Here is a 27,499-nt window from a genome sequence, read left to right on the forward strand (position 1 = left end):
CCTGGCACGGTCAGGGGAGCCCCAACCCTCTGCCCAGTCTCTTAAGGCAACAAGAATCTGGGGCTTGCCTTTTAATAAAAAAATAAGCCATTCACTTTATTCCTTCAAACATTCCTTCCGATTTGTGCTGGAGGACTAGCCAAGCCCCAGTGGCTTCACGGTCACACGGCGAAGCCTCCCCCAGCCTCCAACTGCTTTAGGCTGCTTCCTCCGGGAGGGTTGGAGCTGGGCTCCACAGGCAGGTGGGCTCACTGGGGTCCAGCATGGCTCCCGCCTCCTGGAACACAGAGATGCCCAGATGGTGGGGACACCCTGACCCCAGCCAGACCCCAGAGATGGTGCTGTAGGATAGGAACCAAAGGTGGCATTAGGCCTCCTCCGAGGGCGCAGAACCGGGTCTGGCTGCCCACCTGCAGTCCATGCAGGGGGCCATGCTGAGGGCAGGCCCTAGAGCCTGGGTGGGCTTCTGATGCCCCCACCCCCACCCCCAGCATCCCCTCTGTGGACCCTCTCAGGGCGCAGCCCCACTACACTCGCAGGAGCTGGCTCCCACCTCTGTAGACCAGACATCTTCCCCCACATGGGATCTCTGCACCATGAACTCAACTAATCCGTACTGAGGGCCTACTTGATGCCTGCTCTCTGGGCACTGAGGACCCGGCAGCAAAAACCAAATCATATCACCGCCCTTAAGGGCTCACGTTTATGGCAGACACGCATGTAAACCATGTCGGGTGTAGAAGAGACAGTGCTAGCAAGACAGACATTGACAGTGGTACTGCCCCAAGAGAACAGGCAGAGAGAGCATCTCTGAACAGCCAAACACTGAGCAGACATGATTGGGATAAGGGAACAAGCCTTACAGACATGGACGAAGGCCAGGCAGAGGGGACAGCAGTGCAAAGGCCCCGAGGCACACGTGGGTCAGCAAGAAGGAAGCACCAGAGCCTGGAGTGTGCAACCCAGTGGGCGAGGGTGTAGCTAGGGGAGAGGGATTACATGGCCCTCCCCACAAACGGCTCCCATAGGCCTGTATAACCCTCCCCATCACACTTGATGTGAGCTCCTAAGGGCGATGATAGTCTGCCCCACATCTGGAAAGCTGTGGGCTCCTGTGTGCCCAGAACAGAGGCACGGGGAAGGCCCATGGTATAGGGGTACCTGCACCCACCCCTGCCCCTGCTTACCCTGCTGCTCACACCAGCCGTTGCCGCTTCCGGGCATGCCAGGCATGCCGGGTTCTGCGCACATCAAGGCTGTCACAACCGTCCAGGCTCTGCCCAGGGTCTGGGGCTCCCTGAAACAAAAGCCAGGAAGAGGGCACAGGAGTGAGTCCCCACTAGGACAGATAGGGAGAGCAGTGGCAGCGAGCAGTCACACCAGGGGGTAAGCTACATGCTGACAGCACAGTGCAGGGTCAGGCTGCTCCCCAGACCTTATCCTTGCAGACAGTGTGGCTCGCAGAGGACCAGAGGCCCCAGCACATGCAGGGGCCACACGTGGGCTCTTGCTTCCCCCTACCCCAACGTAGGGGCTCCATTGCCCTTGAGGACACTCCAGAGCAGCCTCCTACACCCCGGTCTTCCCGGTCAGGCCAGCAGGGCAGTGGCCAAGAACACAGGCAGGTGGCAGCGGAGAGCTTGCACATAGGGGACAGGAAGCTCTTTCCCCCACAGCCCCCCAGCCACAAACCCTGCCTCCTGCTGTCCCAATGGTGCAAAGGGGAGCCCCACCTGGGAAGCCTGTAGGAGACCCCACAACCTCCCAGACCTGGCACATGACAAAGTGGCCAAGCTCTCCCATGGCCCCAGGAACAGGTCAGAGGATGCCTTGCCAGAGGCCCCGTAACCCCGTGGTACACATGGCCACAAGGACACAGGGACACCTGCCTGCACATGTCAGGCTTCTTGCCAGGGAGTAAGGATAGTTTTGCCCCCACAGGTTGGAAAGCTCTTCTGGGGCAGCTACTGCCAGAGCCAACAGCTAAAGATCTCGGGGTCCCCAGATACGCAGGGACAAATGCAGTGCCACCTTTGTGGAGCTTGTGCACCACCACAGGAGCCCGTGTGTGCATGGGATGCATGGGACCCAAGATCACCCACTCCTTCCCTCAAGCAAGGCCACGAATGGAGAGGTTCCTCTTTGTTTCCCACAGTGGCCTCAAAGGAGGCCACATCCGTACAGACTGAGCAGGCCCAGAGCCAGCTTCCTCCTCAGCAAACCGTGGCCAGCCCTGGGGGCTGGAGCTCCCACCACATGTGTGTGGACATGGCTGATGGCCACAGGGAAGCAGGGCAGGGGGCCCGTGCCTACCTGAACAGGGATGGTAGCTGCTGGTCCTGCCTGAGGACCACAGGTGAGCTCCAGCTCCCCCAGGTCATCCTCACTCTCAGGGTCAGCCCTCGTGGCCAATGACAGGGTAGTGGGGACGCCGTGGGGAGACAGGGTGGCCAGGAGTGCAGGGAGGGTGAAGGCAGCCAGGAACCGTGCCTTCAGCAGCAGGTAGGCCGGGCTGTCCTGGAGCTGCCTCCGCACCTGTCCCAGTGAGGCCTGCAGGGCTCCAGCTGCCCCACTGGGCATGAGGGATGTAGCTCTCTGCTCTAAGGTCTTCTTGTGGAGCAAGAGTCCAGACAGGGCCCGAAGGCTGCACAGGGCAGGTGGCTGGTAGGGTAGCCTGCTCCCCAGCGGAGGCACGCACACCCCCTGCTTTCCCCGAAGCCACTCCTGCACAGCTGCCTCGCTCTCCTGGGACAGGAGGTCCAGGTCTAGGGCACCCCTCTCAGGCCTAGGCCGCGGTGGGGGTGGCCTCTCCAGGCCCAGAGGCCCCGGGAGTCCCCCTGGCCTTGGGGACCCTGGTGTCTCTCCTGGACCACTCTCAGCTTGCATAGGTGGCTGGCTGGATCTGCAGGGCTTTGCTTCAGGGTGGTCAGCCAGGAGTGTGGCTTGGGAGGGTATCCTGGGCATAGCTATCTCCTGGACCACTTGTGCCTCTCCAGGGAAGGCAGGTCCCCCAGAGGCATGGGCCACGTCACCACCCATTTCCACAGAATTTTGGGACTGGCAGAGCATTGGAATGGTCAAGAGGTCTGTCCTGGAGGGAGGATCTGAGTCTGTGTCCACGTTGGCCGGGGGCTGCCAAGGGTGGCTCAGCCCAGAGGGCCTGGGGTCCCGGCCTACCTGCATCCCAGGCAGGGTGGGTGACAGAGTCACTGACAGTCCCTTGGGGTCAGAGGTCCCCCCCGCTGGGCCTCGAAGGCCCACCACAGCTGGCACTGAGAGCAGCCCCTGAGCCGTGAGCACCCAGGTGACAGGCAGAGGAGTGGTAGCCACCACGTGCGGCCCCTCCTTGTGCATGCCCAGAGCTGGCGTCAGGCTGAGGGGCTGGACAGGCAGCTGAGTGGGGCTGGGGGCTGCAGGGAGAAAGAGTGGTGCCTCAGGCAGACCCTGCTTCCGAGACGTGGCAGGGGCCTGGGACTGTCCCAGACCATCTTGATGGCCATTCACGGAGACCTGGCTGGGGCCCAGCACCGGAGCTCTGGAGGCAGCAGGAACAGCCTCTGTGGAGGCCAGGGTGCAGGCCACGACTGGCAGGGTGGAGGGCCGCTCGTCCTTGGCTGACGTCCTCAGCCCAGTCACTGCAGGGGCTCCAGGCCCAGAGAGCACCATGTCTGTGACAGCCAGGCCCGAGGTGGAGGGGTGGTGGGGGGTCTGTGGTAGACTAGGCTGGAGAATTAGTGGTGAGGACAGCAGCAGCGGTGTGAGAGCCACAGTGCCCTCGGTGGCCTTCTGGGCCCGGGCCTCCCGAAGCCGCTTCTCCCGAAGCAGCTCGGAAACGGTCTTGGGCTTGGGCCGGGGGCCACTCGGAGCTGGCAGGGGCGCCTGTGGACTGGACTTGGCACGGCAGGGCTGCCAGCCCCTGCTCCCCTTGTGGCTGGTGCTCTGCTTTGCAGGCTCTCGTGATGGCAGGCTGCAGAAGCTGCGGCCTGCAGGAGAGACAGAGCTTACGTGAAGAGCTCCGTATATGTGGACCGGACATGGGCTTCCCCCACATCCCATCAGGAGGCCCCTGTGGAAGGCGGGTGGCTGCTGGGAGCATGGAGTGGGAGCCCTGGTGTCTGAGCTGCATGTTCCCAGACCTCCCTGAGCTCTGGCTGTGGCCAGGGCACTGGGTGCCAGGCAGCAGGGCCTGTCGCATACCACACATCAGCACCGCACCTTCAATGTCCCCAAGACAAGGACGGCTGGGCAACACCGCCCACCTCACGTTGTCTCCCAGGCCCCAGTCCCTCGCATGATGCTGCTGGTGTGGGGAGGCTGGTGGCAGCCAGCAGACGCCCCTCCCTGATGCCTGGGACTGGCTCATGTGCCACGTAGGTAGGAGCCTAAGGAGCTGCCTCTGCCCCCTCCTGTCAGCCACGCTACTGTCCTTGCTTTGGGATGCAGAGACCTGGCACCAGGGCCACAGTGCTGCTCAGAGCCCGAAATTCAACGCCCATGGAAGGTTTGCTCCCTTCCCACTACAGGAGATGATCAACACAGGAGCAGAGAGGCAGACAATACCTGTGGCGTTCTGTGTACTTGAAGACATCTGAAAAATAAGTGTAAGCGCTTCAGGGAAGTACCCAGGGTCCAGACCCACTTCTCTACCCCCAGGGAAGCCTTCCTTCTGCCCTCACCTGCAGCAGAAACAGGGTCCCAAGCACCAGAGCCTCCTTCCCTCCCACCCACATCCACCTACAAGTACCACTGGGTGAGCTCATCACAGTGTGGTCAGGGCTGCGTGGGGTGGAAAGACAGGAGCTTGGCTCTCCAGGCAGGAGGCCTCAGGGGCTCCGGGGCCTGGATGGGGCACCACAGGGCTGACCTGGTTGGTCCGCCTTTAGCTGTGACTGGACTTGAGGACATGGGTTTTCACAGACAGAGCCCACACCTGGCATCCCACCCCAGCAGGGCCAGTGCCTAGAGCAGCAGATGCCCAAGGGCTCAGAGGCCTCCATGCAGCACAGGCTGTGGGACCAGGCAGGCCTGAGTGCCAGTTCTGGCTCTGCCTCCCCTGGACTTGTCACAGAGCCCCTCGGGGCTCCAGGCAGATGGGCAGACACCAGGACATCTCAGAGCCAGCAGGGCTGTTCTCAGGAGCTGACCCAGCCCCTAGGACACCTGAGAATGCCTCCTGTCTCTGGAAAGGGTTGGCATTGCCTTACTCCCCACCTGGGCAGCTGCCGTCCGCCCCAGCACTGGCCCTGCCATGTCAGGAATGGGAGGAAGCCTGTGCCCAGCGCTCACCCCTACTTCTCACCTGTAGGAGCCCAGGCCCTGGGTCCTGAGCACTAGTCTGGAGAAGGGCAGATGACTGGGCCTTCCTCTCTCGAACAACCTCCATGCAGCCAGTGGTGTCGATCTGGAACAGCTTGAGGGACACATGTGACACATGCATGACATACTTGTGACAAGAGCCCATCCCCCTTCCCTGCCAAGGACTGAGATGATGAGGGTGTCTGCAACCAAACTGCACCAGCTCTGAGCACGGCCCCCAGGGCAGGTCCAGAGTCCAGTACAGCCCCTCAATGCCACGACCCCTTCACTTAACCCAGCTGGCCTCAGGACCTGGGGGCATCGGAGCAGTGCTCCCACTGCACCTGGGTCTCTTTCCTGAAGTTTTGTTTATGCACTGGGGCTCCAGGCACCCCGTCCCTTTTCAAGATGGGGTTTAATGGTTGCTGGAACGCTATTCCAGTACTGTCCCTTCCATAGTGACTTCTCTGTTAAACGTCACAGGCCACTGAAAAACCCATTCCCAGGGCCCAAAGCTTCAGAATGTTAGACTTTAACAAGTGAATCCACCACAAACTTCAAAATTCACCGGGTGAAACAAAGTACAAGACGAGAAACTTCTATGTCACGGGCTTCTCACCTGGATAAAGAGAGTGAACACGGGGGTGCTGGTCAGCTGGGCATCCTGCAGCTGCTTCCTGAGGCCATCGGCTGAAGGAACAAAGGCACACGTGCAAGGTGGTTCTGGCTGCTGGCCCTGACTGGCCTCAGCCCTGCCCCCCCGGAAAACACGACCAGCTCTCCAGAAACCCAAATGCAGATATCGTGCACCTGAGCCCTGAGAAGACCCTTGCTAAGGCCTGAATGGCTGTTTGCTTGCCAGGCCGTCCCCTGGGTGCTAAGCATATTGGGAGACAAAACCCAACCAGCCCTCCAAATGGATGCTCTTTAAAAAGATGAGACAGGCACACGGGTCCCTTCCCTCCCTGTGTTCCCTCCCCAGCAGGGTCACCCCTCATCTGCTCTGTGTCTTCCCCCACCCCAGTCCCCACAGGAGCTCTCAAAGGAGAGCTAGGGCAGTACCTTGAGTGTGCACTGTGGCAGGCCTCCGGGAAGTGCAGGGCAGGACATCACCCACCCACGAGCTCATGGCCATCAGGAGCTGGTACTCAAGGAGCCTCCTCTGCAGGGCCTGTCCCCGCCACCGCCGCCTGTTCCTGGTTGTCCTGTGCCACAGCTGCTGTACACGGGGCCTGGCCACACTGCTATCACCAGGGCTGGCCCCCAGGGATGAGCTGAGCAGGCATGACTGCCTCAGTTTCTCCTATATAAGGAAGAAAGGCACTTGGGCTTCCCAGCCAGGCTTGGCTCTGGGGCTGCCCGTGCCCCACCCTTACTACCCCATACTCCTTCCCTGTACTGGCAAAAGGGGGACCAGGCCGAGAGGGCAGTGGTTATGGGGGCTGTGGCGGGCAGCAGCTGGGGGCTGGCTCCTACCACCATCTGACACCAGTAGGCTCTGTTGGTTCTGAGCACCTGCAGCAGATGACTCCCACTATTGCAAATGTGAGGCTGGACACATGGGGAACCCTGGCACAGGGCCTGCAGGGGCAGCACGCACAGCCTTATGCCCAGGTTCCAAAGCAGGGTGGTGGGAAGTGCCCTGAAGTGCCCTCGGGCAGGTCCCTAAGGCCTGGCACCAACAAATCTGGCTGGCTTGGCTGCAGCCAGCACTAACAAGGTCCCCGACCACCAGCAGGCCCCTGAGCTGATGGTACCACGTGCTCATAAATCCCATGGGCAGCAGCCTCTGGACCGGTGCCCAAGGGCCTGACAAGTCACAGATATGGCAGAGGAGCCATGCAGCGCAAGAGCCGGCACATGTAGTCTGCCCCGACAGCCCACTGTCTCCTCAGGTGCCACAGAGTGGAGTCTCCAACTGCTCCCAGGACTCAGTAGCCTGTGTGCTGCAACCCCACACGCAGCCGAAGCCAGGCATGCCCCAGGGCCCTGACACCTCAGACACCAACCAGGACAGGCACACACAGGGCTGCAGGACAGGAGACCCTCCTGCTTGCTACCCCTGCCTCACCACCGCTCAGGGACAGACTGGTCAGAAACGGCTCTGAGTCCGGGAGCCTGCCCAGTAGAGGCCTCCACAGCTCTCCTGCATGGCTGGTAAAGCAGACCAGTGGGGAAACGAGGCTGCTGCCCTACACACCATTCACGAGGTGTGAACACTGTACAGAGCCAGGACAAGGTGTCTGAGGCCCCTCCATGCCCAGGAAAGCCTGCTGTGCCTCAGCACCAGTCTTGCTGACCCTCGAGTAGCAATGTGGGATGCAATGGGGCCTGTGGCCCTACCTTGTTGGTTGGCTCCTCTGAGCTCAAGGGATGAGTGTCCACCAAGTCTGGGTGCCCGACGCCTCCTGCACTGTGGGTGCTGTGGGTCCCGGAGGGGGCGTGTACCCTGCCCACCTCCTCTGTGGGAGCCGAGGCTGTGGGGTGAATGGCCCCGCTGCCATCCTGAGCCTTGCTGGAGCCTTGGGGAGGGCTGGAAGGTGAAGCATGGTGTCCTGGCCAGCCCCGGGCCCCCTCTCCACACGGCTCACCGGCACTCTGCCTGGCAGGCACCCACAGGTCCATGTCCGGCACAGTGTACTGTGTGGACGGTGGTGCCTGGCCACCTGTCCCAGCCTCCGGGGCTTCCTCTGGCTCTGAGTCCTCGCTGTTCCCGCTGCCGCCCTCGCCACTGATGTCCTCACTGCTGGTGTCCCCGCTGCTGGAGCTCCATCGCACACTGCGAAGGGGACGCCGCCTCCTCCTCCCCCGACTCTGCTTCTTCTGTGGGGAAGGGCTATATGGAGGCCTTGGCTGCCCAGGGCTTGTGGACCAGGGATAAGGTGCAGGAAGGCTGGCCCTCTGAGGAGAGACCCTGAGCAGTCTGGGACATGGCGTGCTGAGAGAACAGCCCCCCCCGGCCATTCTGAGGTGATAGCAGCTCCCTGATAGAGCTCAGGGGCTCTCTGCCCTTGGCCTCTGGGAAGAAAAGATGCCAGGACCAGAAACCAGACGTCCCTCCTCCTCTCCCTGCCCGGTGGTGATGCTGGCCCCATAGGTGATAGGGCCTTTGGACTGACTTTTAGTAAAGCCTCACCCTGACCATGATCTTCCACTTGCTCAGACACTGGGAGCCCGTCCGATGAGGTAGTTCAGAAGCTATTTTTGCCCAGTGACCTACAAAACAAAACAATGTGGAGGCTGCTTCCCAGAATCTGTGACGACGTATTTGCCAGCTTGGACAACGTACTCTTCTCGAAGACACGCTCTCTAGTAAAAGACAGACGCCATGTGCCATCGGAGTGCGTGCTCACCAGCACACCACTCCCTGCATCTAAGAAGCCCAGGGATAGCAGGGTGATCGGCCCTTTAGCAAAAGTCTAGAGAACACACAACTGAGGCGAGGAAACACACTCTGCGCTTATGTAAATGTAAACCATTTCCTCTGTCCTTCTGACAGTACAGGCAGGAGGACACTGGGGCCTTCTTTATAGGACTGTGTGACCGGTGCAGCAGTCAGAACTCTGTGTGCACCTGAACTTGGCTAAGCCACGTCTAAGGATCTGCTGTGGATAAGAGCAGATGCAGAGACCGAGCTCTTGGCTCATTCCAGCTTGGGGACAGAAATGAGAAATGGAAACATCTGTCAACAGATGTGTGGCTGAGTAAGCTCTGTCCTCTTCCTCAGGGAGACGGGACACAGCTGGTAATACTGGGAGGTCACAAGACACATAAAGACAGAACATTCATAATGGATAGCAGAACGCTGCATCATAAAGTGGAAAAGAGCAGACTCAGTGAACTCACACCAAGAGACTCAATTTTAAAAAGCTTCCCTAGAAAGGCACCCAGAGAGCGGACCAGGCAGGTGCGAGTGGCTGGTGGCAGCCTTCTCAAGGAGAGGAGAGGAGTCACGGCCCTCCTTACTTTCCATCCCCACTGTGCGTCAGTGTGCAAGGGGGAAAAGTGGGGACAGGGAGACAGCTGGGGTCACCGCAAGCTGTGCCTCCCAGGGGCTCAGGGCCGACAAGAAGCCCAGGACTTACCAACACCGTACTTCTCAATCAGCTCAACCAGCTTCTCCTCCTCGCTTGCATTCCATCTCCCCTTTTTCAAGCTGAAGTGTAGCCGTCTGAGATACCTGCAAACAGCAAGGACACGGGGGCATTTCAGGCGCTAGAACGCCCTCCCTCAGCCATCCTGGCTCCAGCAAGGGCTTTGAGACCCAGCACCAAAGTTCAGGTGATGAACAAGGAATAGATTAACTGGACTTCATCAAAATGAAAACCTTTTCAACACGTCTCACAGGATGCCATCGAGAAAGGGAACACGCAGCCCCCAGACTGGCAGACGTGGCCACTGATAAGGAACTCGTAGCCAGAACACGTATCAACTCACAAACCTGTGACACAAGAGCGTGCAGGTGCCTGTGTGGCCCAGCTTTCCGCTGTGGGGGTGCAGTGATGCTGGACGACACGGCCGTCCCACAGCTAACTCCCAAGGAAGCGCCACACTGCTTCCACGGCACCCGCAGCATGTGCCCTCTGCACCCTCGTCAACAGCTGCCTGCCCTTTCGTGCAGTTTTATTTTATTTTATTTTTTAATCTATCTATCTATCTATCTTTATTTATTTATTTATTTATTTATTTATTTATTTATTTATTTATTTATTTATGATAGTCACAGAAAGAGAGAGAGAGAGAGAGGCAGAGACATAGGCAGAGGAAGAAGCAGGCTCCATGCACCGGGAGCCCGATGTGGGACTCGATCCCGGGTCTCCAGGATTGTGCCCTGGGCCAAAGGCAGGCGCCAAACCGCTGCGCCACCCAGGGATCCCTCTCGTGCAGTTTTAAAGCAAACGTCCTGATGCAAGTGAAATGGGGTCTCACTGTCACTCTGATCTGTGTTTTTGCAATGACTAATGACACTGAGCACCGTTTTTGTGTGCTCTCTGGAGAAACGACTATTCAAGCCTTTGTCCCTTTCCGGAACTGTGTGCTGTGGTTGGCAAAGGGTGTTTCTCTGGGTGGTGGTCACAATGTCCTGAAGTTGGGGGGATGGGCTGCACGCTCCCTGAGGACAATAATCCCCCCAGAACACCACTCTTCACGTGAATGTGCCATATGGCACATGGATTAAGTTGTTAGAAACCGTTAAAAAAAAAAAAAAAAACAAGAAAAGGAGATCACCAAAGCAGCCTTCCAAGGATCTTGCTGTCAGATCAACAGGGTCAAGGAAATAAGCCTTGAGCCCAGTGGGTCAGGGGCCACCTCAGGTTAAGCTCGGACAAAAGCCTGGTTCTAAAAACCACGGACGTCCTGCTTCCTGTGAAGTCACCGCTGGCACGTAGGGCTCCCACGGCCACCCTAGCTTCCACCAGCAGACTACCCGGGGCCATGGGCTGCTCGCCTACCGAGAAGTGACCCCAGCAAGGCCTCCCTCACCCAGCGAGGTCCAACTCACCGATCTCGGCACTGGGCATCGCTCCTACCTGGCACCTCTTCCCGGATTTTAAACCAATCCTGCTCCCCATATTTGGCAACTGCTTGAAGCAACTTCTGCAGGAGAGAAAGCAAACAAGCAAGGCCTCTGCAGGCAGCCATAACCTCCGCAGCCCGCAACAGCCCATTTCAGAAGGGACGGTGGGCACCTAGGCTCACATCCCGGGATGGCTCTCCTCGGCTTCCACGGCCATACACTCACCGCATCTTCCTCTGGGGCCCAGAACCCCTTCTTCAGGCTGGGGTCCAAGCTCTTGGTCCACCGATAGATGAGCTGCATGGAATCTCTCCCTTCCATGTAGTAGACAACTGGAGACAGAGGAACCTGGTGAGCACTGTGCTTCCTGGGTCATCCGGCAAGGGGCTGCATGACCTGACTTCCCCTCCAGCCCCTTGTGCCTGTAAGGACCGAGTTGCATCCGCCTATGAGGGGCCTCAAGCTGGGCGACATGCAAGCTGCGGCAGGAGCACAGGTGGCAGGACCTACACGGGCACTCACTTCTCCGGTAGGGGATGTGGCTGCCGACACGCATCTCCTGGACGAGCTGGGTGAGCAGGCGGTCCTCTTCCCGAGTCCATTCCTTGCGCTTCAGAGCCTTGTTGTGCTGCTGGTACTTCTGCAGGCACTGGAAGGCACTGCGGTTGGTCTTCCCAAGACCCAAACCAAAACAAAGTGGGTGTTACTGGGCGGGCACCGCCTGCAGAGGGACGGCCAGGGTGCAGGTCATTTGTGCCTTGCAGGCCATGCATTTTTGTGAACCAATGACCTAGTTACTCCTACCAGACCCTGCAGGCACAGCGGAAAGCACGATGGCAGATGACCGTGAAGCACCAGTTTGCAGCTTCACCAGACGTGTATCCAGAAAATTCTGTTATGCTTCATTTACGTGACCTCAAGGTGACACTGGACTACTGGATGGCAAACGCCAGCTCAGCAGCCTGTGAGAGGAGCCTCCCTGCAGAGCTCATGCCTCTGAACGACATGGGGGATGCAGTGCTGCCCTAATTTTGGGGCTCTGACCGGTCTCTCTGAAGCCTCCATGGAGGGCAGCTGAGAGGAGCCTGCATGTTGGGCAGCAGGGGGCCAGTTCTTGTGGCGCCCACATCTCTGGGGAGGCCATCCTAGGAGAGCTCTGGAGCAACCGTATTCCAGCTTCCACAGGTGCTCCAGTTCAGCATGTAAACCGCCAGTCTACACAGCAGAAGCTTTTGCCTGAGCATGTCCCCCATCACCCCCTTACTCCCCTTCAGAAAGAGTTTCCCAAAAGCTAATTAACTTTTAAACACTCTTTTTTTTCCTAAAGAAGACTCTCGAGTTAGAGAGAATATGACATGTATGGTTGGATGTAAGCAGTCTGCTGGCCTACAAGGTCTGGGTTTGGTGATGCCCTTTCAGACTCAACACCAAAAGCATGGTCCTTGAAAGAAGGGATCAGCTGGGCTGTGCTAAAAATGAAACCTACTGCTCAGTGGAGACAGCAGGAGAACGAGACGACAAGCTGCACACACAAGATGCGTCTGATAAAGGCCTGTCATTCCAAATACACAGGAGGTTCCTTAAGACTCAGCAACAAGACAATCTGATTTAAAAAATAAACCAGAAACCTCAGCAGACTCTTAACCAAAAACGACCTGCAGATAAGAAATAAACTACCACATGTTTGTCATCAGAGATGCAAAAGTAAACGAGACGCCACCACACGTCTGGGAGAATGGCCCGAATCTGGAGCCCAGATGCCGTTGCATGCTGGCAAGGACCCTCATTTGTGGCTGGGGGCTCACAGCCCAGGGCGGCCACTCCGGAGGACAGGAGTAAACATCCTCTTAGCATACAACCACTCCTTGATTTTTCCCCGAAGGAGCTGAAAAGTCACATCCACACAAACACCCTTGCACAGATGTTGACAGGAGCTGCAGTAAGGACTGCCAAATCCCAAAATGATCAAGAGGCCCTGCAGCAAGTGGGTGGACTAAGCGAGGTCCATCCAGATAATGCGCTGTTATAGTGCTCAAGAGAAATGAGCGATCAGGCCGAGAAAAGGCACAAAGGGGAGTAAGTCGTCCAAACAGGCTGCAGGCAGCAGGGCCCCAGCCCCATGACATCGTGGAAGAGGCACCGCTGTGGAGGCTGTGAACTGTCTGCGTGAGACTGCCCCGGTGGACACGTCCCCCACACTGCCCAAACCCAGAGTGCACCGTGACACAGCCCCGACGTCCATGCTGGGCTCTGGGTGCCCACACGCCAACACACATCCAGCCTGTTACACAAAGCACCGTTCTAGTAAGGGATGATGATGGGGGTGGAGCAAGGGATAGAAGGGGAGCCTCTGCATCTTCCTCTGTTTTACTAGGAACCCAAACTGCCCTCAACCAAAAACCTTAAAACCCAAGAAACTAAGGAAATAAAGACTAAAAACAACTTTAAAAGCACAACTCAGGGGACGCCTGGGTGGCTCAGCAGTTGAGCATCTGCCTTCGGCCCAGGTCGTGACCCCAGGGTCCTGGGATCGAGTCTCACATTGGGCTCCTCGAGGGGAGCCTGCTTCTCGCTTTGTGGGTGTCTCTCTGTCTCTTGTGAATAAATAAAATCTTAAAAAAAATTTTTTTTAGAAAAAGCACAACTCAGGAAGTGTGTAAAGCATACGTGTACGGCACCAGGTTACCTGGCTGCTCAGGATAAGCAGCACATCTCGTGCTTCTTCGCAAGGGTGGGGACGTGCCTTTCTGACATCGGCGGGGCGCTCCAGCCCAGCGCACTACAGATGAGCTCGGCAGGACAGACCACAGACCGTTAGCCAGGTATGCGCTGAACCCTGTGCCCTCGGGGTCTGTGCGGCCTCCGCACAGCTTTAATCAGGTTTGGTTCAGTGGCTACGATCACGTGTCTGTCTACAGAAGCGGTCAATCCAAACACCTGGACTTCATGGACGACCTTCTTAGGTCGTAAGCCAGTAAAGCTCAAAGCCAGCACAACATGGAGGATTCTGGAGACACCTAACTGCCTAACACCCTCCCTACACAGGGCCGAAGCGGTGGCCAGAGTCCGAGCTCATGGCGAATTGTTCTTGAGAGGCAGGCCTTCAACACCTTCTCAGTGGAGACAGAGGCTGAGCGGAACCCTTGGTCCTTACCTCAGAAATGAGGAAAACAGAAGAGCCCAGAGAAAACTGGGAAGAGTGTTCCCCTCAAACCCCATCAGAACCAACCCCTGGGCTTCACGGGAATAAGGAAGGATCCAGAAGGAAGCCAAAAACAGGCCCTGGGAAGGAGGGGGAAGGTGGGTGAGCACTCAGAGACAGATGGGGGCTGAGGAGCCAGAAGCTTCCGGAGATTCAGCCCAGGGGGCTGGAGAGGCTACTCTTCTCCTTGTAGGCCACACCCTCAAAAGCAGCACGATGATGAAGCTTGGCAGCTCCCAGGGCTGTGGCATGACAGGCAGCCCGTGGCGACCCCAAGCCCGCCCAGTCTCCCAGCCGTGGACCCGCCCCTGCCTGGTCTCGGGGGCCCCCTCCGGTCCTTACCCCTAGCTCCTTGGCAATCGTCTGCCACTGCAGGTGGCCATGCTTGGCGGCGATAGCCTTTAGCTGGTCCACCTCCTGCCCACTCCACTCCTGCTTGTTGATGCTTGGGTGCTCAAAGTTCTGCCAGAATTTCCGGATCTCCTCTGCGCTGCGGCTGCCCTCAAACTGCACCCACAGAGAAACAACCCAACCTGAGAGGACTGTCGTGCTCTGGTGGCTGGCGGCCTGGAGCCCCAGGAGAAGCAGGGTTTGGCTGCAAGCACATGCCTGAACCCTCACACCCTTCTGTCTCAGGAAAGGCACCTCAGGCCAGCAGGATGGGCCCCGTAAAGCCTCTCCACACCGCTGGATAGGCGCCTGCCCAGGGCTTCACGGCAGATCTGGTGGCCACTGGGGACGTGACCTGACTGCCTGATGCTGATTTGCTCATTCTAAGCCGCCAGCCCAGCACTGCCCCAACTTACATTAACGTTGGAAATCTTCTCCCAGTCGTGGTTGTCAAGCCTGTTCCCCAGCAAGGCCTCCTCTGGGAGCTGCCTGGAGGAAGGGACAGGCTGCCAGCGTCATGCCTGGCCTTCCACGCCTCTCCCAGGCCACACCATCCCCGTAAGACCCAGCTCACCGGATGTCTTGGGCCTCCGTCTCCGCCTCCCTGCTCTGCTTCTCCAGGACCTGCCTCTCTGCCTCGTTTGTCACCCTACTCTGTTTCTGGTGCAAGTACTCAAGCCTATGGGCAAGCAGAGGCACCAGGGTTATCTGTGTCACCCCTGGGGGGCAGGGGGTGGGGTCTTGGGGCCAGTTCGGCTTCCCCATGCACGCAGGCATGCGCGTCACTCCACGCAACGAAGCTCCACATCAGGGGGCACACGCCAGAGCCTGGCTCCAACTCCACGCCTGCCTCTTACAGGCAGGAGGCTGCCCAGCTTCCCACCCACAGGAAGCAATGACGCTCTCCCTCTGGGTGCTGCTGGCGACATGTCAGCAACTAGTGTGGCTATGTGTACAAGGACACACGGTAACAAACCCCAGCTCGGCGTCCCAGCTGCCAGCCTTGGCCTGGCATGCAGTGAGATGTACTGTGGGTAGCCTGGCAACAGGCCAGAGCCTGCAGTCGCCCCTCCTGAAGGCCAGGGAGAAGGACACCATCACAGAAGCAAACCCTGACCCGCCCATCAGCTGTGAGACCTGGGCAGACCCAGGGAGCCCTGGCCCAGCCAACAGGCGCTGTGAGTTGATCACATGGTGTCACTGCATCACAACACAAAAAGGTCTCGAGAACGGCCCACTTCAGACCAGCGAAACTGCCCGAGCTGCGTGAGTGAAGACGACCATTCAGCCTGCCTGGTTCTTGCACGCAGGATCTCGAGCTCAGCTGCCTTGCTGGGGACAAGTTCCGGGATCGGCGCCTCTCCCACTGCGACCAGGGGGTTGCGGCCACACCGGAGCATCTGCCCATCACAAAGCGTCTGGCCTGGACACCCCCCCACCCCCGCCAGCTCCCCGGGGAGGCTGACATCTGAGGCCATGCTTAGACTTACTTCAACAGCTTCGGCTGAAGCAGGCGCTGCAGGCGGTCGCTCACCACTGACCTTCGGAGCAGAGCCTTCTCCCAGTTTTTCCCTAACGACAGACAATGACCTCAGCAGCGCCTTCCCTGACTTCCATTCGAGGAAGTGGTGGGCACACGACCAGTCCAGGGCCGCAGCACCGGCGGGGGGACCAGGCTACAGGCACAAGGGCCGCTGTCCAGCAAGGATGCCCTGGCCCACACTCACAGCTGGGCCCCTGGGGCTGGGAGTGCAAGGATGGAAAGGCAGACCGGATAGTGAACTGTGTGGATCACAGCCCTAACATGGCGTGGGATAGGCGGGGGTTTTGAGTGGCCAGTCCCAGTGGTCAAGGCCTGGAGGGGGAGGCACCTGGGGAGAGGCAGGACTGTGATGCTGAGGCCCAGGTGCTTACACTTAGTCACCAGGAGCTCCTCAAAAGCCTTGATGCCCTGGGCGGCCTTCTCTCGTGTCTCCTCGTTGGCAGGAGGCCCCTGCCAGATAAAGTGGTGTCACGATGTGGACAGAACCCAGGTATGCTCACCTCACAGGCCGAGCATGTTGCTCTGAGGCCCCACTAGGACTCTGGAGCCCTTCCCCTTGGCCTCCTCGAGCAGCTCAGCCTCAAGGGAGTCCGGGCACTGGACACCTGGGCCCAGGGCTACTGCCTGGTGACTGGCTGAGGGCCACGACCCAACCGGCATGGGGTGGGCTCAGCAGTTCCCTGGGACCTTGCAACCAGGCCGCCACGATTCTGCCAAGCTGCCCCGACCTTGGCACCACCTCTTACAGAAATGCCCCCAGGCTTACTTGTGGAGCTGAGATCACCTTGCCACGTTCCAGGGCCCAAGACCCTGACTTTCACCACTGGCAACAGTGGAGAGTTTGAAAGAGGCTAGAGAACATTACCCTGAACAATCCAAGGGAAGCCGCAACACCCCCAGCAGGTGAGGAGACGAGAGCCCCTTCCCACACAGCCTGACCTTCTCCCCAGTGAGTAGAGCGGAGCGCCAGTTACTCACCACTCCAGTCACTCTATCCTTGAAGTAGGGCTTCATGAAGTGCCCTATGTACAGGTTCGGGGGCAGGCTCTTGCCGTCCTTCACCTTGGGGCCTTTGGACCCTGCCAGGTCACTCATGATCTCTTCCTGTGGCAGATACAGAGGGTCCACTGGGGCCAGGCAGCAGTGACTGCCCTTGTGGAGAAGGGGAACCAGGCAGCCAGGGAGCAGACTTAGCTCAAAGCCCTGGTACTGGGGTGTCTGGCCATGAGGGTTCTGAGGGCCAGGCCCTGTCCTACCTGCTGCTCCCTGTTCTGGGCCAGCAGGAGGCTGACCTCCGCCAGCCTCTCCTGGATGACCTCCTGGTAGACCATGTTCAACTGCAGGCAGGTCTCTGGGTCTTCAGGGAGGTTCTTCTCCTTGGGGTCGTCCTCACCATTGCTGGCCTCACCCCACCTCTCCTCTTCCTGGTTACAGGTGAGAAATGGCAGGTGAGAAAGAAGGCATGCAAACACCATCCCTCTTGTTACTCAGGGCAGCACAACGAGCGTGAGTTCACGCTCCGGTCCCTGGAACAGCAGGAGACCACCCCGACATAGAGCATGTGCACATTCCACATCTTAAAACAGAAAACAAGCTTCTGAAGGCACCTCTGGGATTAGAAAGGATAAGGAGGTAAGTGCTGTTCACTTTCCACAATAAATGCTTCTGTGGAACTCAAGGCTCTGAATGGGCTTGTGTGCCCTCATCCCTGGCAGGGGCAGTGAGCACTAACACGGGTGCAGAGGGCCACTGTGGTGCCAGCAAAATTGAAGACTGGAAATAATCCACAGGTCAATTAGGTGTGGAACTATGTAAATCTAAGCCAGGGGGACTACCTGGCAATCAAGAAGAGGCACTTCTGTACCTATTGCCTCATTGAAAGAACAAAAATCCAATCATAAAGATTCTCTAAATTAACATGAAATTCTAAAATAAGCAAATAGCAGCAATAAAAACTGGCGTGACTTGAATACTACCTGCCAGGCACCGTCTTAGGTGATCACACACATGGGCTGAACTACCTGTGCTGTGACTACCCCACTGCACCCTGCAAACTGAGCACAGACAGGCAAGCTGCAAAGGGCCAGACTCCAGCAGTACGCTCAAAGCCTTCCACCTGTGATGTCATACCCAGATCTGTGCGCATTAGGAGGAGCTCAGGAAAGCCAGGAGACATACACCCCAAGCTATAGACAATGGTTATTTCTAGGGAGAATGTTAATTTTGGTGACAGACGCTCTGTGATATATCACCTCCACTAACAAGCACATGGAAAACCCAAATGAGCTCAAAGAACCCCTCTTGGTCTTGGGCCCACTGGCAGGGTGGGGTCTGCCTTGGCAGGCACAGACAGTTCAGGCCAGTAGTTACCGAGACAGGGGAATCAGCAGCATCCGAGTCCTCCTCTGGCAGTGAATCTGTGAGAATGCAAGCACATCGTGTGGATGACCAGTGACGGGATGCCACACCCGCCAAAGGGATGACCAGCACGTGCAGCACAGGGTCGTTTCCTGATGGTCAGAGGTGGGTGGGGGCTGGAACTGGACCTTCCCTTCCCATCAGCCAGTGTCTGAGCACTCACTGACCGGACAGGACAGGCCCTGAACCAAGGGCAGGGTCAGCCAGAGAGGGAAGGTGGACCATGCTGGAGGCCAATACAAAGCTCGGATTACAGGTGAAAGGCAAGCCCTGGTGTAGCCCAAAACACTGAGAAACAGCCTCAGGACTGCTCCCCAGGGCCGAGAAGAGGCAGGTAGGCAGGAGGCCCAGTTTCTCATAGTTTCTGACCACACAGGCAGGCCTCCAATCAGATCTGTGGCGAGGGCCCTGAGGGCCCAGGGAGCACCAAGGACAGCCCCGGGGCGGGGGGGCGGGGGGGCGGACGGACACGGGACTCTCAGCTGTCTAGTGTGGTGGTGACTGACAAGCAGAGCTCTGGAACCTTCCGACTCCTCCGACTCCTGAGGACAGCATACTCACACCCAACCAGCAGGTTGGCCAGCTAAGGAGGAGCGCTAACAGGCCATCCCCAGGAGTAAAGGCAGAGGTCGGTGTGGGCGAGCACTGGGCTGGTACGGAGGCCAGATGGATGGGTTCCAGCCGTGGCCTGTGGAAGCTTACCTGCATCAGAATCCAAAGCAAGACCAGACTCAGAAACACCCACACCAATGCTCGAGGAACTGGGATCCAAAATCCTCTCAAGCTCTGCAATCTCCTTTGCTATCTTCTCTCTTTCAGCATCTACGTCCATGACTCCTACTGGTCAACGGGACAGATGACAGGATTTCAGGGACCCATCGTCCACACACGCATACCCGTGGTGGGGGTGCGACAGAAGCCTGACCAAAGCAGGCGGTCCTGCTCGGGAGCCCTGGGGCCCTGACCTGACACCTCCCACACGGCTCCCAACACCCGCTATCTGCTCCACCAGGTGCTGAAGCCACGTGAACGTGCCTGCCCGCTCCCAGGCAGGCTGTGAGCAGGATGGAGGCAGAGTGATGGGCACGGAACGGACGCGCCCCAATGCCGGCCAGTCACCGGTGCAGACAGGCTGTGTGCTAGCCCAGTCACCAGAACAAGGACAGCCCCAGGCCGAGAAAAACCTGAACCCAGGGCTACCAGCGGCTGCAGGCCGGTCCCGGGGATGGTGGGCCGGGCCCCGCACCTACAAGGGCTCCCGGGAGCGGCTGGCACCCAGCCCGACCTGGTATCTTAGCAGCGCCAGTCGGGAAGGCGCAGAACAGAGGAGGCTCGCGAGGCCTCGGCCCGGACCGGGAGCCGGACGCCCGGCCGGAGAAGCTCCCCCACCCCCGCCGCAGCCCCGGCGCTGGTGCACGCTGCGAGCGAGCCGAACCGACGAGAGCCGGTTGCCCCCGCCGCCCGTCCTCCCGCCCGGCCCCCTTCCGGACAACCTCCCGGACACCGACTCCGCGGCTCTCACCAGCCGCCGGCGCCGCCGCCAGCGCCTCCGCCCCCTGCACTTCCGGCGGCCGCAAGACCGGAAGTCGCGCCCCGCGGCCGCAGCGCGAAGCACGCCGGGACGGGACCGGCGTCGGGCGCTTGCTGCCCCCGCGCGCGGGCCGCGGGGTTGGGGGTGTGTGGGGTCGGCCGCGCGAGACCTCGTCCTTGCGGAATCCCGCTTGCTCCTCTCTACCTGTGCTAACTACCTCGGGCTGCTGCTGCGGCCAGGCCCCAGGGCAGGCGGCGCGCAGGACCGGAGGCCCCCCCCAGCCCCCCCCAGCCCCGCGAGCACCTCGGGGCCCATCCGGGGCCGTCCCGGGCCGGGCGGAGCCTGCCTGCGGTTGCACGTCCTCGGGGCGTGTGCGGAGCTGGGGCAGGGCAGGGGGCGCTAGTCCCCTCTCCGAGTGCCGGGCGTCTCCGGGGTGGGGGGTATGCAGTCTGGAAACCCGGAGTGCGCCTCCCCTAGCGGACAGACAGGCGGAGCTGGCAGGCCGAGGCGTGGGGAGAACCAATTGCAGGACCGGACTGGCCGCGAGGCGCTGGAAATCCAGAGCCCGAGCTGCACGTCCCCCCAGTTTGAATCTTTTATCATGGAACACACCAAGCACACGCGGGAGACGGAGCAGTAAGAGCCCGAGCGTGCATCCAGCTCCTTACTTCATCTAGACCCTTCTGGCGCCCGCAGCCTCTCCGCAAGCCCCTGTGGAGGTGGTAGGGGTCTGGCGGGCTCAAGAGCAGGTGGAACGCATCAGGGGCGCTACGAGCCACCCCCTTAAGATGCTGGGGCTGCAGCTGTGCCCAGAGGCATCCTCCCCGGGAGCCCCGCCCCTGCTTTCTAGCTCATTGGCTGGCCCTGTCTGCTGGCCCAGAAGAGAACCGCATCCTAGCACTTGCTGCAGAGCCCAGAACCTGCTTCTTACCAGCAGGCTGGAGCAAGAGGTGAGGGTACCCTGAAGGACATGTCTGGCAGGGATTTCTGGAAAGCTCGTACCTGTAGCTAGGATCAGAGAGTTTAGCAGTCTAAATGTCTTAAAATTCAACCACGCGAAAGAATGCTGCAATACTAGACTCCAATCTGTCCAACTCCAAAACACGCAGCTCTGACCCCTAGTGCACTGGCCACTGTGATCAGGCCCACGCAGCAGTGGTCAGTCTCCCCTTGACCCCCCAGGGCATGGGACTAAGGCTTAACCTGTCAGCACAAATGACCTCTTGTGACAAGATGGAGGCCCTGAAGTCAGAGGCCAGTACTGAGTCTCAAGCATGAAGAACTGGTTAAGTCAGAAAGAAAGGGGCAGTTCATAGACTCATAATTTACTTATTATGTAGAATTTATAATTTATTAAGTAGAAAAGCTGTCAATTGGAACAGGAAGGTAAAAGGGAAATTTATTAAAAAAAAAAAATCTACAGAAAAATAGCCAAGAAGGCACATAGTGTAGGTTATGACTTCCCTATGTGGGAAAGCATTTGGAAAGGCACCCTGGCAGACCTTGTGCCAGCACAGGAAGGCCTGCACACTCTATAAATTCGATTCTAAACTTCATTGTATAAACCACCTCTGGCAACATATATCAGAACTCTCCAGCCCAAGCAGTTTTTAAAACCTGAAGGCCCACAGGTGTGTTTAGATGACTGCACAGAGAGGACAGCCTGTGGGACCTGGGGCTTATGTGGGGCAGTGGCGCTCAGGTCTCCCAAGGCAGGCACCACCCATGGGGCCACAGGATGGACTCCGAGCCAGCTGGGGACTAAATGAGGTCACAGAGGCACCAGGACCTTCTGAGGCTTCCTATGACTACAGCTCACCTACTTTCTCTCTTTCAAAATTAAGGACAAACAATTGACTTATAATTAGCATTCTAAAATGACAACGGAAAACATTATAAAACTGTGGTTTTCAGGTTTAGTAACTTCAAAAAATCACTGGCTTTTATAGAAACGTCTTCCGATAGAGCATCAGAGTCTGTCTGTGAAGTAGTGGGAGCTCACCCAGAAGGGCTGCAGAGGAGCCAGGCGTGGCTCTCACATGTGGCCTGCTTGTCCTTGCAGTTAGCTGCTAGTGCTGTCAGGTTATGAAATTAGTATGTCATGATAAATATCTTTACTACGGGTGAGGACAACACGTTTAAAGATGCAATGGCACTTCCAAATCCAGAGCACAGGGACGTCTGAGTGTGAGTGGTGCTGCAACCTGGAAGCACCTCAGTGCTATCAAGACTCCTCCTCTTCATCTTTAATTTCAGAAATTCTGTCTATAGATTTAAGGATTTCAGCTACAAGATTCAATGTTTCAGCTCCAGAAATCAGCTGCCTGAAACGGAAACATAGACATTATGGACCCGAGGCTATGACTGTCCAATGGCCCCAACAGGAGAGGGGCCCAGCCCGTGGCAGGCAGATGGGATGCTCGGGGAGGTCAGCACCAGCCATCTTGGGGGAGGGGGGTCCTCCTACGAACTCATTTGCTTCTTACGACAGGATGTAAACTGTTATTCCTCTCTGTTCAGAACTGAGGTGTTTGGCAGGTGTGGGAGTAGGGACCATGATCCATCTGAGATGAGGGCTAGGTAAAAATGTGATTACTATGTGGATGGTTCAAGGGCCTGCTGGTCCCGCACACAATGTGTGGTCTCGAGATTAACGGGACCATTGAGTGCACTCCTGCCCCTAGAGCCCTGTCTGCTGTGAGCTGTGTCCCGGTTTCAAACACCAAGCTGAGGACTGCCCCTACTTCTGCGCCCCGAGCCCACTGGCCATCTCTGCCTCACCCCATCCCATGCCCCAGCACCCTCAGCTCCCCCACACTCACTTTATTGAGGCGTGGGCATTATTCATGACGACACGGAGGTTCTGCAAGGCCACGTCGGTGTTCTGCTTTACCACCGTCAGGCTGGCGCCCTGGCCGGACCGCAGGGCTTCATTCTCACGCTTGAAGTTCGAGACCTGTGCCTGGGGGTGGGCGAGAGCAGTAAAGCACTTTGGTAGCTGAATGGGAGAGCGTCTGGAAGGCAAGGCGGCTAAAGCCAACCCCAGCAGCCTCAGCAGAGCAGCAAGTAGATGGGGCTGGCCCCTCCTGAGAGGGCTCTTGGGGCCCATGGGACTCCCTGGCCCTTCAGTCCACCCTCTGCACAATGTGCAGAAATGGGAAAGCCGGGCCAGGGTCCACGCTGTTCTGGACAATCTGGTACATGCCCACCGCCCTTACGTGGAGCAGAGGAAATGGGGCCAGGAGGACCAGGCTGCTTCCTTCATCTGAGTCAGGGTAGGAGCCGCAGCTGCTAGGGAGGCCCCTGGAACCTGTGTACGTGCTGTCCAATCACCTGTAGCAAGTTGATCTCCTGCTTCAGCTTCATGACATGATTTTCTGCCTTCACAGCCCGTTTCTGTCACCAAAAAAAAAAAGGCATCAGCACAGTATACCATGGTGAGCCCCCAATGCAGGATGAAGCCAGCCCTTGGCCCCCACCCCAGGCCCATTATGAGGGATCCATCCTCACACCAGCCCGCAACACCCGGTGCATCACAATGCCCCCCCCCCAGACACCCCCCCCTCCCCGCACCGTCATCAGCTCCAGGTTCTGCTCCACCTGCTGGACTACTGACTCCAGATCATGGTAGTCGCTTTCCTCCTTGATCATCTTGGCCTCCAGCTTCCGCTCTAGTGTCCTCACCCTTGGGACAGAAAACACCCAATTTTTAATACTCATGCACCTTACTCTCAAAATACACCCAAGAGGCAGTTAAGTGGGGCAGGGTAGCTAACACCACAAGGGCACTGGGCCTCGAGACTGACTGCTCTCTGGTTCTCAGCCAGCATGGTGGGTTTGGGCCTAGTGTTTGAAATAAACTTTCGCTCAGAACACAAGACACATACAATGAAAGCCAAGCTCGGTTCCACCCTGATCACTTCATTACTGACGGAAGACTAACTTGAGTGTTAGCAGGTGTTTTGAAGTGCAGCGCTGACTCAAAGCCTACGTACATTTCTGTTTGAGTCTCAGAGAAGCTCTGCACCTCAGTGAGCTTTCTTCTCAGCTTAGAATTTTCATCTTTCAGCTGTAAAGAAAAAAAATCCTATTAGAAACTATATCTCAGGCAGCCCCGGTGGTGCAGCGGTTTAGTGCAGCCTGCAGCCCAGGGCCTGATCCTGGAGACCCTAGGATCGAGTCCCACGTCAGGCTCTCTGCATGGTGCCTGCTTCTCCCTCTGCCTGTGTCTCTACCTCTCTCTCTCTCTCTGTGTCTCTATGCATAAATAAATAAAATCTTAAAAAAAAAAAAAAAAAAAAGAAAAGAAAAGAAACTGTATCTCACTGAAAAGGAGTCTGTACCTCTGCAAATTGGCTCTGGAACTGATGAAAGAATATTCTGGAAAGTCAACATACTGTTCACTTACAGAAGATAACCATGAATAGAATACTCTCCCTTTAAAAGCCTATGATCACGGAGGCCAGTTTTACTCCTCTTTTAGGTGATAATCATTTCTAAAAAAAAAAACTTCTACTCCGAACACAGCGAGATGTCCCTGAGCGGGCCCTTTCCTGAAGGGTGGCCTTCGAGGGGCCTGAGAGGGGCTGCACCTCGCTGCCCCGCACACGGCTCTTCTGGTGGCACACCATGTACGGAATCCGCCAACTCAGAGGACTGCCACATGGGAACTCTAGCAGACCATCTTGTCCCTGGAGCCAAGACCCCAGGCCCCCAAGGCCATTTAGAGGCTCCAGGTTGTCTGCTCAGACATGAGGTGCTGGCCAGGCACAGATGCAGAGCCCTCTCACTTACTGCTTCATAGCTTATCTGCAGTGTCCGGAGATGCCTGTCCCCCAGAGACTCTCCGTGAGCTACAAAGTCTGCACTGGGGCTCCCCGCTGGAGAGGTGTGAGAGTCAGAGTTGCTCAGTGTCCACGGAGGCAGGGTCTCGGGCCCCACCAGCTCCGATGGAGTGGAGAAAAAGGAGACATATGTGCTGCAAGGTGACGTGCTGGTGGCGACCCCTGAGGAGCGGGTCTGTTCCACAGTGGATGGCAAGTAGGCCCCATTCCACCCATCGTCCTCATCCTCGTCTTCATCCTCATCCAGAAGGTCACCAGCCCCCGTAGGGTCTTCAAAAAATGGCTGCTGATATTCCAGGCCATACCCCACAGTCTGGGAAGTTGAGGAGTTGCGGCTGAGTCCCAGTGAGTGTCTTGTGGGTTCCTAAAGAAAACAGTCAGAGGCACAGCTCAGACTCAGTAACCGCTAGCGACCTATCTTCCAAGGTGCTCAACAGTGGAACAAAAGGCCCTGTCCTGTCTAGCAGGGAAGAGGAGGGCTCCCAGCAGCTTCTCTACCCAACTTTCCCACCAGCGTGAGGGGCGGGCTCCCTTTCTCCCCCAGCTCCTGCCATGTCTCCCACGATGGAAGAGAGAGGTCCTCTGGATGTTTTTCTGTGAATAGTCATTGCAGATGATGCCTTGGATCTACCTTTGAATAAATCCTGTTGTTGGCTGTATCCTCTCCTGACAGGGTGAGGTTCTTGGTTTTCAGAAACTCTTTAAAGGAGAACGGATTGGCCTCTGTAAGATCTTCAAGTTTATCACCTGAAACAGGATCATACAACACAATTGCAAAACGTCTCCTGAAAATCATTAAAAAGGAAGCTCCACTTTAATTTTTCTAGAACACAAGAAAACAAAAACAAAAAAAATTTTTTTTCTAGAACACGACCACATCTAAAATCAGGACTTCACCCTTATTGCTCGCACTGATTCTAGGAAACGAAAAACCTAGCCAATAAAAGAGATGTACTTCCACACTCTGAATTCTCCTTCCTGGGGCACCTGGCTGGCTCAGTCAGTAGAGCGGCTTGGGCTTGTGAGTTCCAGCCCGGTAACAGGAGTATAGTTCCCTTATGAATTCTCCTTCCTGTTCCCAACCCCTTGGTTCCCCCACCTTGCTGCCCACGGAGACCACCCTCGGGATCTTTGGGAGGACAATGGGCCTCTACTCCCACACAGACTGTGTTAGTTGGCTTGGGGCACAATATGTGTTAGGGGCCGTCAGAGTTCTAATGGTACAGCTACATCGGGAATCAGTGCTCCACCTCTGTCCTTTCCCTGCTCACCCATCCATCCTTCCAGCTCTCCTGGTTCCTAACCAGTAACACCGTGGCCCTTTCAGTCCACAGCCATCTAAGCCCAGGTGCCAGCCTTGTGTAAAGCGGACTCCTGTTGTCTGAGCCTGTGAAGGCTCCTCAGACCCCTCTACTGTTACTTTCCATGTTGTGTCCTGCACGTCTCAGGTTCTCCCATCCCCGTACCCTCTTTCTACCCTAGGGTCAAGAGTCCATCCTTCGGACTCCACCCCACTTGGCAGACGAATTATATGCTGTCAAACTGACACCCCAGCACAGGGCACGTGCTTGGTACTAGGTGTTGGGGAGAGGGAAAGAGAGGACTGCTCAACCACCATACCTCCAAAATGTGTCTCTTGGGCTCCAGGAGGACCTTGCTTAGTACATTTCCCCTTTCCGTAGCCAAAATCTGCAAAGAGACGTCACTGCTTGACCATGATCATGGAGGCCCCTGTGACAACTTTTTTCCAACACGGGGTCTCTATTGCCATGATTCTCACAGGCCGGGGAACTTTTCAAACCCGAGGCCCCGGGGCTCCTGCCCATGGAGACGGTATGGCTTCCGTGGGCCCTGGCGTCTGTGATTCAGAAAAAGCTCCCTGTCGGATTTGATGAGCAGTGTTCGGTAGCGCAGGCCCTCCTGTGTCTTGAGATACCTCCTGAATACCCTCACAGGTGGCCACTCTCCTGAGACCCTGACACAACCACCTAGCTCTCCCTACGCCCTGGCTGCAGGGCAGCCTGAATGCTCCAGGGAGAGCGGGATGAACTAGCCCAGCCGCTGCCAGGGTCTCCTGGAAGGAGGTGGTCTGTGGGGCTTCTGCTGGGCACTTACCAGCCTACAGTGAGTGTCTGTACTTGGAGGGGAGCGCCCCAAGGCCACACTAAGTCGCTGGGTCAGGGGGGACTTAAGGCCACAGCAAGCAGCCTACAGGCCCAGCCAGCTCGGGGCTCCCTGAGGCTTGTCTCTCACCTGTGTCTCCCACGGAAGCTAGCACCGGGCTGGGCACATAGCACATAAACGTCGGCCGAATGCCGAAGAAGTGGGAGTCCAGGTCCCTGCCATGGGGGCGCTCACAGTCTAGCTGGGGGAGACAAGACCGGCGCTCATAGAACGCTGGAGCTGCAATAACAACGAGAGCGATTGGCCGCGCTCTTCGCGGCCCGCCTCACCTGCAGCCCGGCCCGGCGAGGCGGGGGCGGCCCCGGGGTCCGGCGGGCTCGGCCCCGCCGCCCCGCCCGGCCGCTCACCGTCCGGAATGACGAGGCTCCGGGCTCGCGACAGCGGAGGGACGCCCGGGCGGCGCGCGTAGCCCGCCATCGCCGCGGGCCCGGCGGCGCCGGCCCTCCCTAGCCCGGCAGCAGCGGCTCCATGGCCCCGGCTCCACCCCGGCCGCGGCCCGACTTGCCCGCCCCCGTCGCCCGCAGCCCGGCCGCCGCTCCCAGCCTCTCGCCGCGGCTTCCGCTCCCGGCACCGG

At 57.9% G+C, this 27,499-nt stretch overlaps 2 protein-coding genes across 10 annotated transcripts; both read right to left on the reverse strand.

The window, feature by feature from the left end:
- Nucleotides 1-69: 69 nt before the first annotated feature.
- SNAPC4 (small nuclear RNA activating complex polypeptide 4) lies at nucleotides 70-20,316 on the reverse strand. 6 transcript variants are annotated; one of them, XM_072778681.1, is made up of 24 exons: nucleotides 19,889-19,941; nucleotides 19,069-19,206; nucleotides 18,319-18,365; nucleotides 17,205-17,372; nucleotides 16,927-17,052; nucleotides 16,320-16,398; nucleotides 15,896-15,977; nucleotides 14,980-15,084; nucleotides 14,822-14,894; nucleotides 14,358-14,522; nucleotides 11,336-11,483; nucleotides 11,039-11,145; nucleotides 10,799-10,893; nucleotides 9,381-9,475; nucleotides 8,432-8,511; nucleotides 7,639-8,118; nucleotides 6,358-6,598; nucleotides 5,915-5,985; nucleotides 5,300-5,410; nucleotides 4,561-4,588; nucleotides 3,390-3,983; nucleotides 2,314-3,278; nucleotides 1,188-1,297; nucleotides 70-277 (listed from the first exon to the last, which is right to left on the reverse strand). In XM_072778681.1, the coding sequence occupies exons 2-23, from the start codon at nucleotides 19,196-19,198 to the stop codon at nucleotides 1,196-1,198; spliced, it is 4,092 nt and encodes a 1,363-aa protein (XP_072634782.1). In that variant the 5' UTR covers nucleotides 19,199-19,206; nucleotides 19,889-19,941; the 3' UTR covers nucleotides 70-277; nucleotides 1,188-1,195. The 6 variants fall into 6 exon arrangements, with proteins under 6 accessions (XP_072634782.1, XP_072634781.1, XP_072634777.1 ...); XM_072778680.1 differs by lacking the exon at nucleotides 19,889-19,941 and adding an exon at nucleotides 20,201-20,316 and having other exon boundaries at nucleotides 2,314-3,983; nucleotides 19,069-19,203; XM_072778676.1 differs by having other exon boundaries at nucleotides 2,314-3,983.
- Nucleotides 20,317-21,221: 905 nt separating this feature from the next.
- ENTR1 (endosome associated trafficking regulator 1) lies at nucleotides 21,222-27,424 on the reverse strand. Of its 4 annotated transcripts, none has more exons than XM_072778708.1 (10): nucleotides 27,273-27,424; nucleotides 26,995-27,144; nucleotides 26,362-26,430; nucleotides 25,373-25,488; nucleotides 24,692-25,105; nucleotides 23,893-23,966; nucleotides 23,498-23,582; nucleotides 23,231-23,293; nucleotides 22,720-22,859; nucleotides 21,222-22,221 (listed from the first exon to the last, which is right to left on the reverse strand). In XM_072778708.1, the coding sequence occupies exons 1-10, from the start codon at nucleotides 27,340-27,342 to the stop codon at nucleotides 22,122-22,124; spliced, it is 1,281 nt and encodes a 426-aa protein (XP_072634809.1). In that variant the 5' UTR covers nucleotides 27,343-27,424; the 3' UTR covers nucleotides 21,222-22,121. The 4 variants fall into 4 exon arrangements, 3 of the variants coding, with proteins under 3 accessions (XP_072634809.1, XP_072634808.1, XP_072634810.1); XM_072778707.1 differs by having other exon boundaries at nucleotides 23,471-23,582; XM_072778709.1 differs by lacking the exon at nucleotides 26,995-27,144 and having other exon boundaries at nucleotides 23,471-23,582; nucleotides 27,195-27,357.
- Between the last annotated feature and the right edge of the window lie 75 nt (nucleotides 27,425-27,499).

The sequence above is a fragment of the Canis lupus genome, chromosome 16 (assembly GCF_048164855.1).
Source record: "Canis lupus baileyi chromosome 16, mCanLup2.hap1, whole genome shotgun sequence".
Classification (NCBI taxonomy): Eukaryota; Metazoa; Chordata; class Mammalia; order Carnivora; family Canidae; genus Canis; species Canis lupus.